The following is a 14,300-nucleotide window of genomic DNA, read 5'->3' on the forward strand; positions in this document are numbered from 1 at the left end:
CATTTTATATCAGTTTACTTGTCATGATACTCTTCAACAAAATCCAAATTATTTGTGGAGAGAAGCTTTTTTGACTGCATCATATCTTATCAATAGGCTGCCTACTCGTGTTTTGAAATATGTAACACATGTAGATCATTTTAAAAGTTTTTTTTCTGAGTGTAAAATCTATTTAGATTTGTCATTAAAAATTTTTGGGTGCATAGTTTTTGTTCACATACCTAATAGGTTTTGCTTTAAACTTGATCCGAGAGCAGAAAAATGTGTTTTCATTTATACGTTCCAAACAAGAAAGGTTATAAGTGTTACAATCCAGTAACTAAAATTTTCTTTGTAAGCATGGATGTCACATTTTTTTAAAACCAACCTTATTTTCCTACAAAAAATTTTCAGGGGCAACAAGAAAGAGAAGTGAAAAATTTTTGGGAAAATTCTACACTATTGCCAAACCCTGTTTTTAATGATTTATCACTATTTGTAGAAAAATTAATTCAAGATGATAGGTATAAGGAACATCCCAATCTATTACATGAGTCACGAACAAAGGGAGAAATACTACAAAAGGACAAAATCAGTCCTGAACCTGAGCTCTTGGTTTATTCACGGAAAAAGACTAAAAAAAAGGTTAATGAGTTGTTGATCACTCTACCACAAAACCATTCAAAATCCTTGGGGGAAAGTTCTACACCTGATTCTGGTAATCTCGATCCTATTTTGACTTCTTTACCTTTTTCTGTTTCTGTCTCCAATTCCAATTCATTTCTTTCCAACAAACCTTTTTAGCTTAACATCCCTATAGCCCTTAAAAAGGGAACTCGAACATGTACCCAACATCCCATTAGTAATTATTTATCTTACCATAGGCTTTCAACTCGTCATAGAGCATTTGTTAGGAAATTGTCTAACGTGTTTATTCCAAGAACTATTAAGGAGGCTTTAGATGATTCGAATTCGAAGTTGGTAGTTATGAGGGAAATGAATGCTTTGAAGAAGAATGATACTTAGGAGATAGTAAATCAAACCAAAGATAAACAAATTGTGGGATGTAAATCGGTATTCTACGTGAAATGCAATGCTAATCGGTATTCTACGTTCCTAAAGGGTTCACTCAAACCTTTGGCATTGATCATCAAGAAACTTTTGCTCCTGTTGCGAAACTCAATTCAATTCGAGTTTTATAGTCCTTGGCTGTGAATCAAAATTGGTCCTTACACCAGTTGGATATTAAGAATGCTTTTCTAAATAGGGATTTAGAGGAAGAAGTTTACACGAGTTTACCTCTGGGTTTTGATAAAAGGTTTGGAGAAAATAAAGTCTGTAGATTAAGAAAGTCTTTATATGGGCTCAGACAGTCACCTAGAGTCTACTTTGAACGGTTTGGAAGGACGATAAAAGCTCTTGGTTATTGTCAAAGTCAAGCAGATCATACCATGTTTTACAAGCATTCAGATATAGAAAAAATAGCTATTTTGATCGTGTATGTGGATAACATAATCTTGACAGGTGATGATCATATTGAACTAGAGAAGTTAAAGAAATGATTGGCTAAACAATTTGAGATAAAAGATTTGGGAGCAATCAAATATTTCCTTGGGATGGAGTTCTATCTATCTAAAGAAGGTATTTTTGTTTCTCAACGCAAATATATTCTGGACTTGCTTAAGGAGACGGGTTTGCTTGGATGTAAAGCAGCTGAAACCCGATTTGAACCCAACCTGAAATTGGAGCATGCTGAAGGTGAAAATGTGGTGAATGTTGATAAGTTTGAAAGACTCATTGGGAGGTTACTTTACTTATCCCATACACGTTTAGATATTACATTTGTTGTAAGTAAAGTAAGTCAGTTTATATGTATTCACCAAGACAAGATCATTTTGAAGTTATATACATAATTCTAAGATATCTAAAGGGGACTCCTGGTAAAGGGTTGTTGTTTAAAAGGCATGAACATTTGTTGGTCGAAGTCTACTGTTGGAGCTAAGTGCAACAAATAGCAAGGTTTAACAAAAAGCTTGCCGAGCAAGAATCGAGACTTGCGGCAGAAACAAAGAAGAAAAATGAAATAAATTTTAAGTAAAGCTAAAATAGAGAGTATATGGATGAAATTTTGATTGAATTCATTCATTTTTTTAAAATGGCATAAAGCCTATTTATACAAGCTTACAACTTGACAACTTAGTTGGAATACAACTAAGTTTCATCATTACATCCACTTAAAATAAATCACCACCTACTACCACTAACAAACTTAGTTGGAATACAACTAAGTTTTATCATTACATCCACTTAAAATAAATCACCACCTACTACCACTAACAAACTTAGTTGGAATACAACTAAGTTACATCATTACATCCAAATAATAATAATAATAGTAATAATAATAAAACATGTGATTGCTACATGCTAACCATTGCTTCAATACTCCTCCTTGGTTTGCATGGAGCAAACACCTAGCTTCCTTCTTAGACATTCGAACCTTGTGACATTAAGGGCTTTAGTCAAAATGTCTGCAAGTTGATCCTCAGAATTACAATGGATCAGCTTCACTTCCTGAGCTTGCTCCATTTCTCGAACAACATGCAACTTGATGCTGAAATGCTTTGTTCTTCCATGGAACACTGGATTTTTAGCAATTGCAACTGAAGATTGGTTGTCACAGAAGATCTCAGTAGCTTCCTTTTGATGCACTTTCAAATCAGCTAAGATTTTCCTTAGCCAAATGGCTTGGTTGACAGCACTTGCAGCTGCCACATATTCTGTTTCAGCAGTAGATTGAGCCACGAGACTTTGCTTCTTCGAGCTCCAGCAAAACATGGCTGAACCAAGGTTGAAAGCATACCCTGAGGTGCTTTTCATGTCATCTATCGAGCCAGCCCAGTCACTATCAGTGTAGCCAACCAGCTTCAGATTTCCTTCCTTGCTGTACCTTAAACCATAGCTCAAAGTGCCTTTGACATATTTAAGCACTCTCTTAGCAGCTTGTAAATGCTTTTTATTGCAACAATGCAAGAACCTTGAGAGCAATCCTACAGCATACATTATGTCTGGTCTAGTGGCAGTTAAATATAACAGACAACCAACTAGACTTTTGTAGGTTGTTTCACAAACCTTCTCAAAATCACCTTGGCTCGATAGTTTTTCTCCAACAGCAACAGGTGTTTTAGTTGCTTTACTGTTTTGCATGGAGAACTTGGTCAGAATCTTTGTGGCAAAGTTTCTCTGACTTAGAAATATTCCATTTTGTGCTTGAGTCACCTCCATTCCAAGGAAATAAGACATTTCCCCTAGATCAGACATTTCAAATACTTCTTGCATCTTGGTCTTGAAATCGACCAGCACTGCTCGATCTCCTCCTGTCACCAGCAGGTCATCAACATATAGGGATACAATGAGCTGTGTTTGTGTCCCTTGCTTCTTGACATACAGTGTTGGCTCACTCTTGCTTTAATCGAATCCCAAATTAGTCAAGTAGCCATCGATTCTGCTGTACCAGGCCCTTGGAGCCTGTTTTAAGCCATATAGGGCCTTCTTCAGTTTGTAGACCATATGCTCTCTGCCAGCTATCTCAAACCCTTGTGGTTGTTCAACATAGATCTCTTCATCTAAGAAACCATTCAGAAAGGCTGATTTCACATCGAGTTGATGGATCTTCCACTCGAGCTGTGCTGCTAAGGCAATCAGTAATCTGATGGTGTCTAGCCTGGCCACTGGTGCAAAGGTCTCCAAGTAGTCCAGGCCATACCTCTGACTGAACCCCTTGACAACTAGCCTTGCTTTCAGTTTGTTCAAGGTACCATCAGCATTTTGCTTGGCTTTGTACACCCATTTCACCCCAATTATCTTCCTTTTGACTGGCCTTTCAACTAATTCCCAGGTCTGGTTCTTCTCAATCATGCTAATCTCCTCAGCCATTGCCTGCTTCCACTCTTGCTGAGCTTCAGCCTCTTCAAAATTGCTTGGTTCAGCTATGGCTACATGAGCTCTTTCATAAATCTCAGTCAATGGTCTTGTTCCTCTAACTGGTTCATCATCAATGTCCATTTCAGGAACATTTTGATCTGGCTCAGCTTGATCTGCTGCAAGTCCTTCTAAAACTTCCTCAGGTTCATGTTTTTCCCAGTTCCAACATGACTTTTCATCAAATACCACATCCCTACTGACTGACACTTTCTTTGTTGAAGGATCCAAGATCCTATAGCCCTTCTTAACAGTGCTGTAGCCCACCAAAATACCAAGTCGAGCCCTTTCAGACAATTTGTCCTTTTTGACAGCAGGTACATGAGCATAACAGATGCATCCAAAGACCTTCAGATGAGCCAGTGATGGCTTGAATCCAAACCAGGCTTCGAATGGAGTCTTCTGATCGAAGGCCTTGGTTGGAAGCCTATTTTGAATGTAGTTTGCAGTGTTAACTGCCTCTGCCCATAGTGCTTTAGGCAGATTCTTCTGAATCATCAAGCACCTGGCCATATCCATCAAACTCCTATTCTTCCTTTCACTTACACCATTTTGCTGAGGTGTATATGTGTTGGTAAGTTGATGTTTGATGCCTGCCTTATCACAGAAGGCTTGGAACTGAGCTGAGGTGTACTCAGTCCCATTATCAGACCTTATGGACTTCAGCTTGCAACCTGTTTCAGTCTCAGCAGCAGTCTTGAACTTCCAATACACTGAGGCCGTCTCTGATTTCTGTTTTAGGAAGTAAAGCCAGCAATATCTTGAAAAATCATCAATGAACAGTATGAAGTACCTGTTTCCACTTAATGACTCAGTCCTCATAGGGCCACACACATCAGTGTGCACCAGTTGGAGTTTTTCAGAGGCTCTCCAGGCTTGATTCGAGGGAAATGGGAGTCTGGCCTGCTTTCCTAGCTGACACACTTCACACACATCATCATGATCCACTGAGTTGATGAAGTTTTCAGCCAAGTCCTCTCTGACCATTCGAGCCATCGATCTGAAGTTGGCATGTCCCAGTCTTTGATGCCAAAGCTTGGATTCATCTGATGTGACTGTGTAGGCAATGTCTGACTCCCTGGTCCAGTCAACTATAAAGCTCTTATTAGCCATAGGAACTGCCATCAGCTTGGATCCACTTGGATCATTGATTTGGCATTGATTGTCTTTGAACACAACAGAATAACCTTTCTCCAGCAACTGAGCTATGCTGAGCAGGTTTCTGTCAATTTCAGGCACCAAAAGCACATTTGAAATCACTTTGGCACCTGTGGGGGTGCATATCAGCACATCACCCTTGCCTTCAGCTTGAATAAAATGTCCATTTCCTATCTTGACTTTAGTTCTGCAGCTTCTGTCTAAAGACTTGAAGATTGCAGCATCAGGTGTCATGTGGTTGGTGCATCCACTGTCTAGAAGCCAACCAGATGAGAACCTTTCTTGAGCAGCTGAGCATAACACAGCAAAGACTTGCTCCTCTTGGTCACTGTCCTCCTTAGCTACTCGAGCCTCAGCTTTCTTCTGTTGAAACTGACTCTGCCTTGATTTGGCCTTGCTCTTGCAGACTCTCTCAACATGACCCTTCTTTTTACAATGCTGACATACAGCATCTGGATTGAACCAGCATTTTTCTTTTGGATGACCAGCCCTTCTGCAGTGCTTGCAAGTCTGACCCTCTTTTCTTGCAACATCAGTCCTTGGCTTGTCTCTCCAGGCCTTCTTGCCTTTGTAGGCAGTGTTTGTTCTTGCCTGAAAGGCACCTTCTTGATGCTCCTCCAGTCTGCTTGCTCTTCTTTGCTCTTGAGCATATAAAGCATTGATCAACTCTGTCAGGGAGATGGTGTACAGGTCCCTTGAGTCCTCGAGAGATGAGATTTTTGCCTCATACCTCTCGGGCAGAGTTGCAATAACCTTCTCCACTATCCTAGCTTCCTTGAGCTGCTCTCCAAGGAGCCTTATGCTGTTAACCACAGCCATAATCCTGTCAGAGTACTGCTTGATAGTTTCTTCTTCCTTCATCTTCAAATTCTCGAAATCTCTCCTTAAGTTCAGCAACTGTTGCTGCCTTGTCCTCTCTGTCCCTTGAAACTCCTCTTGCAACTTGTCCCAGGCTTGTTTTGGTGATTCACAGGCCATAATCCTTGTGAAAATCACATCTGACACTGAGTTCTGGATGCAAGACATGGCTTTGTGCCTCTTGGTCCTCTCATCAGCATGCTGCCTGATTTGAGCTACTGTTGGATTGCCTCTAAGTGGCTCTGGTTCAACATCTGAGTTGACTACCTCCCACAGATCGAAAGCTTGTAGGTAGGTCTTCATTTTAACCACCCATATGTGGTAGCCTTCTCCATTGAAGACTTGAGGTGCAGCTGGTGAAAAGCTTGATGAAGCCATGAATTTGTATAACAGATCCCTTAAGAAATAGGCTCTTGATACCAATTGTTGGAGCTAAGTGCAACAAATAGCAAGGTTTAACAAAAAGCTTGCCGAGCAAGAATCGAGACTTGCGGCAGAAACAAAGAAGAAAAATGAAATAAATTTTAAGCAAAGCTAAAATAGAGAGTATATGGATGAAATCTTGATTGAATTCATTCATTTTTTTAAAATGGCATAAAGCCTATTTATACAAGCTTACAACTTGACAACTTAGTTGGAATACAACTAAGTTTCATCATTACATCCACTTAAAATAAATCACCACCTACTACCACTAACAAACTTAGTTGGAATACAACTAAGTTTTATCATTACATCCACTTAAAATAAATCACCACCTACTACCACTAACAAACTTAGTTGGAATACAACTAAGTTACATCATTACATCCAAATAATAATAATAATAGTAATAATAATAAAACATGTGATTGCTACATGCTAACCATTGCTTCAATATCTACACTGATGCTGATTGGGCTGGAAGCACTATTGATCGAAAGTTTACATCAAGTTATTGTACTTTCATTGGAGGAAATTTAATCACTTGGAGAAGTAAAAAGAAAAATGTGGTAACTAGAAGTAGTGCCGAAGCTGAATTTAGAGCAGTTGCCCATGGTATTTGTGAAGTTTTGTGGATTAAAAGGCTAATGGAAGATTTAAGAATTTCATGTTCTTTACCCATAAAAGTCTTTTGCTATAACAAGGCTGCAATTGCAATTGCTCACAACCCTGTTCTTCATGATTGAACGAAACATGTAGAAATTGATAAGCATTTTATCAAAGAAAAACTTGAAAAGAGACTGATTTGTATGTCATATGTACCAACGACTGAACAGGTTGCAGACATACTTAACAAAGGGACTGCACAAGAAGCAATTTGATCACTTAATTGGCAAGCTGGCAGTGGAAGATAATTTTTAAACCAGCTTGAGGGGGAGTGTTAAAAAGGAAAGGAGATTAATTTAAGATATACTAGCTATAAGATTATTGTAATTATAGAATAATTAACTTGTATTGATTAAGAAATGATTAAATTACTACTAGATTGTTGGATTGTTATAACCTGTATATAGGTGTTATATCACAATTATAAAGATATAAGAAATAATATTCTTTTCTTATTTCCTATCTTGTTTCTATTACAAGTTATTTACAAGTTGTGATAGAAACATGAATATTGTTTTTAACAATATTAAAAGAAAAGGTTAACTTAGTTTAAACTATACATGTTCAAGGACCAACCTATCCATCTAAAATTTAGGAGGGTTTAGGCAAAAATTTTAGGCCTAAAAAATGAGTTTAGGCAAAATAATTAGTCTCATTTAAATATAGTTCGGCCCTTTTTTTTAGTTTTTAATATATTACGTTATGTTATTTTTATATATTATGTAATTTATAACACAAAAAAGTTAGATTTATAGTAATATATAATACTATAATGTAAATTAGAAAAATGTTAAGTTGCCTATATATAAAATTTTTAAAAATAAAAAAGTATATTAAATTATTAAATACATTAAATTAAAAGAAACATAATTTTTTTAAAAAAAAATTTAAAAATAATATGGATGAGCTTAAAATAGACTTAGTTGCCATTTAGAAATATAGGTGGACTTAATTAAAATTTTAGACTCATATTTCGAACAGAGATAAGCTTGAGCAAATATAAAATGTGTTAATTCGTGCTTAAGCCTAGCTCAAACCTAACCTGGCCTATGAACATCTCTAGTTTAAAGATAATAAATCCACACTTAAAATTTTCTATTTTTGAAACCAAAATGGCCAATATATGCCCTAGATGTTTCAAAATCTCAAATTTCAGTTGACGATTTATATTAATTATATCAATGGCGACATTGTACAATGAACATTGGCTCAAGTGCAATTTTTGTATTCATCTTGATACTGTCAAAGGATCATAACATAAGGCAAAGTTTTAAATATAACAGGATATATAGTAAAATTTTTCTAAAATATACTGTGCTTTGTCTTTATGGACTCCAATTGTAAACACATAATACACCATTTTTGAAATCAATTAGCACTTGCATTTTCACAACAATCAGACAAGGACCATACCTGAAGTGCAGTAGCATCTGCTGTAATCATATTTGTTATCTTTCCAGAAGGGAAATTCTTGCGAGACTCATGAGTCAATCTCAAAGATTTGTGAAATATAGCTGCCACCTATGGAAGAAACAGTAAACCACAATTAAGTCACCAAATTGAAATAGATAACTCAGCTCCAACTAAAGCAACTTTGCTCTACTCGAAAAGAAAAAGAGGCTCCATGTGCATGTTTGTGTCTATTTTAGGAGGAAGGAACTATATTACCAGAGTAGAGCATAGACGAAAACCAACACGCCAAACATTCTGCATGTACTGACCCTCAAGCAGTACAGCACATAACTGAAATGAGTCGGAATAAGTCACATTATCAGAAAAGCAGCAGCAGCTCCCCAAGGTACCATTTCTTTGAACTTCATGAATAGCTAATATAAGCAATAGCCTTCTTTTGTTGAAGAGAAACAAACATATGGACAAGGACAATGATAACAACACAACTATTCATTTTACATAAGAAATAAGAGAAAGCATGAATAAAACCCTTCAGTTAAACACACCACAATATTCAGGTTTGTTGCAAAAAACATATACAATGCTGTGCTACGAAATAATTTGTACAAAAGAAAACTCTAAACTGGGAGAACCAGGGTTTATACTAAAAATGGAAATCCAGATATGGAAACACAAAATTGGGACCATACCACTCCAAGAAACATCAAGAAGGCGTAGATGTAACCAACCCATTCTGGGTCACCTTGTTGCATAGACTGCAGACCATAATAAGAGAATTATAAATTTAACACAGAGCATAGAATGACAAAGTAGAATCATCACTAAATGACGAAAAATTAAAAATTGTCTACCACAGTATTACTTTGGCCAGAGAAAAATAATTGTGTTACTTATTACTTAAAATTTCTATAATTTCTTCATATACATACATCATCAGTAGAATAATAGGGTTATTGAATCTGAAATCAACATTTCTCTTCTATAGCAGAATAAACAAAGAGATACAAGAAGTCATTTCTTTAATTAGGCCTTAACCAGGAAATAGGAAAATAAACATAAACCTGTAAGAGATGGTTCAACAACATAGGCCCCGCAAATTTACAAAGGTCATATCCAATCTGCAATGTTCAAATAGGAATTCATAAGCCAACATTCAAAAGTTTGTTACAAATTCTTTAGAAAATTTAGTCATATTATCATGAAATGCTAAGTCTCCAATATGACTTTCTAGTAGCAAAACTCTACACTTTATCTATAGAAAATATGCGCGGCCAAAATGGCTAAGACTTATTACAGGTCGAGATTAGCATGGGCAAGCTCATGAACAGGCTGAGGATTGCAAAACTTAATTTATTACCGTTTCAAATAGTAGCTGAAGGAGCATCTAAACTACAACACATATGGTAAAGGATGCAAAATTCTTCAATACAGTAGATGGCGTAGATAAATGAAGAAAAACACCTACCATGAATAAAATAAATTATAACTACTAACAATTTCGAGCTCACAAAACAAAATACATTTATCACCTAAAAATGATCCTGTTCTCTTAATTCAAATAACTTAATTATTAATAATCAAATTAATTTCCGTGAGAAATAAGAATGGTGTGCTCATTACCTTGAAAACACCCCCAAACCAAAACCTGCATATTCACTTATAGAGAAATAGTTAATATAGGTAAGGCAAGATGACATCTAGACTTGACAGAGTCATTACCACTATTATAAAGGAAGGGAAAAATGTAACCACATAGTTAACTAACCTTCCTCCCAAGCTACTATTCAGTGCTCTCAAGAGCCATGGCTTAGATCTTTTAGCTTCTTTTTCCCAACATCTATGGAATCTGTAGAGGTAAAAATCGCTATCTTTGAGTGATTGTATGCATTATCATGTGGAAGCAAATGCAAGGGAAGTAGCAGAATGCTAACTTATGAATCAGTATTTCGGTCTGATCCCATGTATCCAACTTCCAAACATCCTTCTCAGTGATAGGTCTTTTATAACCTTGCTGCATGAGCGGAGTAATCCATCCGAAAAAAATTCCTGTCATATCATATTGCAGATAACTTTCAACTAGAAGCTCACAAGTTCGTAGTCAAGCATCACTTTTCTATGATTTGTGCAAAATTTATATTTGCAAAAATCAAAGAAAACATTTAATATCTGTAGGACAGACCCAACTGTCTATATATATAAAAGGACTATGTTGTTTTGGCTATTTACTTTTCCTGGAAACCTTACGGTGGACATGTGTATGGGGAATCAAGCTCTAAACCTTCCAAATATTATTTGGGGGGGGGGGGAGGGGGAAATCAAATGCAACTGATGAACACGTAGTCATGTTCGACAATTCTCTCGAGTTCCAAGCAACATGGACGAAGGATGCCAGACTTCTGATAAAGAGTATATAGATTCTTTGCACAAGAACATCCAAGACATGCACATATCATTATCAAATTGACAGACTAGCCAAATCATTACCTAGTTATAGTTCGATCATAATGGTTATTTTCTACAAATAACCAGCAAACCTGCAACCAATTGAACTTTTTGAACTTGTATCATGATCAAACAGTCAGAGGACTTACTCGGATAAAGGAAATGCATACATTCATACACATACATACATAATTATAAATATATATTCACAATGTAGAACATCCCAATCCCAGTACTTGCACATATTAATATAACATCTGTACTTGTTTACAGTCTAGCCCAGCAATTAAATAATTATAGTTCTATCAAAATGATGCTTTTCTAAAAATAATTAGCAAACCTGCAGCATTTGTACTTTTTGAACTTCTGTTATCATAAGCTGTCAGTCAGAGTACTTACTTGAAATAATGCTGGCATGCCTCTCAGGGCATATTTGCTCTCCTCCAGAAAGTGGTTCATATTTTTCATCATCAAGAGAATCACTTTCAATCAAAAGATACCCAGGGGAGAGATGGAGATTAGGAAAATAAACAAGTAGAAGAATCCCAAAAAAAACCTACACCAGAAAATAAGCACAAATGAACCAAACTGCCATAAAGACTTGAAGACAAAAATCATTAGAACTCATTGTCAAAGAAATTGTCCAAATTTCTGTCCCAAAGGGTTTAAATTTAGGCCACCCTACCAAGTATTAAAATTTGACCAAAAGCTTGAACTTGATTAATTCAAATCCAGAATAATTAAAATGACACTAATTCATGTCAACCTAAAATGAGACATTAGCAGCCCAAGTGATGAATGCTTGGAAAAAGAGGTGATTTCAATATTTCTAGAGAGAGAGAGAGAGACAGAGAGAGCTATTGTCTCTCTTTAGTTTTCGTTAAGTTTTTGTACTGCACAACTTGCTAGTGACACAGCTTTTAGCCAGACTTCAAGAGGTTCGTAAAACTGGAAAAGGTATTATGGCACCAAGGCAAACATAAAAGCAGGTAAAGACTAATTCTATAGAGATACTAGAAAAAAACGAATATGATAAAAGGCAAATACACAGAACAAACCTGACAGAATACTGTGCTGATGGTCAAATACAATGCGTAGCTGCATGAGCAAATAACCTTATCAATGATGTGTTCTGTTTACACAGTTTAACGGACTATATTAAAGAAATAAAAAATATATGCTTGAAAAAAGTCTTTTCCTTTGAACGATATCAGTCCATATCTCCAACTAATTAACTGTTCTCTAAAGTATGAAAGTTTCTATATGATCCAAAATAGTTTCCTGTGGTCAAATTTCTACATAATTTTAGAAGCTAAAAGAATCATTACTGCTGATGGTGGGTCTTCTAGAAATACTGGCATGTGAGAATGAAAGAAGAAAAAAGAAAAGATAAATGACCTTCCCCCTAATATATTACTATTCCAAAACCAGAAAGGTATTTTTGCTTAGAGATTTATGAACTGAAAAATTCATAGGATGAGACTTAAAAAGAGCATGTATAAGAGAAAAGGATTATAGATCATATAAAAACGCTTTTTGCTCATATTACAACCCCCCGCCCTTTTCGAGAAAAAGAAAAGAAAAATGCTTATGGAATTTCATTTTTTTAAAGCCGCTTATGGTAAATGAACTTAAAATGAGGAATGGGAGGGATCTAACCTATTGTGCAGATCCTTCACTGGGAGAATGAGATTGAGAAGCACAGCATCCCCAACCAGAACATAAACAACTCCAAAACGCACAAACCACCGAAACTCACGGATGTAACTTTTTGTTTCCAGTCCTATCATAATAAGCACAGAGCACCAAGTTGTAGCCTCAATGATCAAAGAGGTTACCTGCAAGAGCGTAAATTGTAAAACATACAAAACTTTTAGCAAGCTGCTATATTGCAATAGCAAATAACAAAATGGTAAGAACATATGGTCACTCCTGACCATGACCAAATAGAGTAAATAAATTGGATGAAATAAGCAAATAAACTCAGCAAAAAAAAGAACTGGTCTGTTTTTAAAGCTATAATATAGTCCAACAATTAAACTTAAAATACAGAAACTTACCTCATAGGGAGCAAGGCCAGTGGTTCCGTTTAAATTAAAGATCGAACTACGCATCAACAACCTTAGTATTGGCTCAACGGTACAATAACCAGCCAAAAAACCAAGTATATAGCAATAGTATTCTGAACTCAAAGAAAACCTTTGGACTTTGGAATTCTTCTTAATCAGCCATATACGATAACAGCACAGGCCCAGAAGAACCAAGTGAGAAATGAATAACACACCAGAGTCGATAGCACAAAGTGTGTATGCACCAAAAGCACCATCAACTAGTTTTGTCCAAGCTTCATTTTGCTTTGGTTGACAATACCAAACCAATGGTTCAAACGCCATCACTAACCACCACTCCGAAAGACAAAACCGATTAGCTATTTGTTGAACTCATCTTCTGCTTCACGTGATTTGAAATGTAGCAGGAAATTTTATGCATGATTAATGACTTAATAAAACGTCGTGTCTGCATTGAAGAAAAGAAAACGGCACTCGTGCTTAAAAATTTAAAAAATTTATAGTAAATGAGAACTGTAGACACCTCAACACGAATAATACAAGGAAAGAAAGAAAAAATCCAACCAAGATTCCAACATAATAAAACCACATAAGGTTACTTTTCAACTAAAACCACATTTGGAATAAAGGAAGACATGACCATTTCAATCTATGTTATTAATGTGATTAAAGATTCAAGTTTTAAGTTTTCAATAATCGTCCCCATTCAGACCAAAAAAAAATTGTACGTCAACAAAAGTCTCAGTGGCACTTTAAACGATTAAACTTGTTGCAGTTCTAAGCAATATGAAATCCCAAAGCTCAGAATTGTGATTCAAGTTCCCTCTTCCTGCAATCAATCTGAACAATAACGAGAGCAACAAAGATGGATACCTGTAATTGTAGGACAGGACAGTGTTGTGGTAGTTGAAAGGCTTTGAGTAGTAAAGCTATGAGAGTTTTAAGGAACCTAGGATTCTGGGTTACGGTAATTGGGATGCATGATTAATCATGTATATAAATAGTTTGACAATAAATCAGAGAATAAGGAAGAGGGTGGCTTGGATTATTTTAAAAAATAAAACGTAGGGGATAGGGATGATGCTGACAAAGAGACAAGACAAAGGCAAAAATAGATGTAGCGACAATCATACATTAAAAAAATTAATGCTCCAACACTCACCATTACTTTGTAAACGTTCGGTCTTTTTTTAATATAACTCATACATTATAAAATTAATACAAGTGGTGAGTCTTTAAATGTTATTTAAGGGTAAAAGGTTTAGAAGTCTATGTATCATATATAATCTGACGCTTGAAAGAGTTGAAAGA

The 14,300-nt window shown here is 36.0% G+C and overlaps 1 protein-coding gene across 3 annotated transcripts in view; it reads right to left on the bottom strand.

Annotated features, from left to right (window-relative positions):
• Positions 1-14,072, bottom strand: part of LOC107928538 (ABC transporter C family member 12) — a 31,551-nt gene extending 17,479 nt beyond the window's left edge. Inside the window, exons 1-12 of one of the 3 annotated variants that reach the window (XR_005906104.1) lie at positions 13,863-14,072; positions 12,981-13,437; positions 12,580-12,758; positions 11,979-12,018; positions 11,320-11,476; positions 10,410-10,524; positions 10,244-10,324; positions 10,099-10,123; positions 9,540-9,596; positions 9,168-9,233; positions 8,734-8,808; positions 8,479-8,586 (exon numbers count right to left, since the gene is read on the bottom strand). Coding sequence is in view for 2 of the 3 variants with exons in the window: in XM_041082646.1 (XP_040938580.1) it covers positions 8,479-8,586; positions 8,734-8,808; positions 9,168-9,233; positions 9,540-9,596; positions 10,099-10,123; positions 10,244-10,324; positions 10,410-10,524; positions 11,320-11,476; positions 11,979-12,018; positions 12,580-12,758; positions 12,981-13,313 (1,236 nt within the window). In the remaining variant the exon portion in view is untranslated. The remainder of the gene's footprint in view (positions 1-8,478; positions 8,587-8,733; positions 8,809-9,167; positions 9,234-9,539; positions 9,597-10,098; positions 10,124-10,243; positions 10,325-10,409; positions 10,525-11,319; positions 11,477-11,978; positions 12,019-12,579; positions 12,759-12,980; positions 13,438-13,862) is intronic. The other 2 variants (XM_041082646.1, XM_041082645.1) reach the window with 2 other exon arrangements.
• Positions 14,073-14,300: the final 228 nt, after the last annotated feature.

Source organism: Gossypium hirsutum, chromosome A12 (genome assembly GCF_007990345.1).
Source record: "Gossypium hirsutum isolate 1008001.06 chromosome A12, Gossypium_hirsutum_v2.1, whole genome shotgun sequence".
NCBI classification, from domain to species: domain Eukaryota; kingdom Viridiplantae; phylum Streptophyta; class Magnoliopsida; order Malvales; family Malvaceae; genus Gossypium; species Gossypium hirsutum.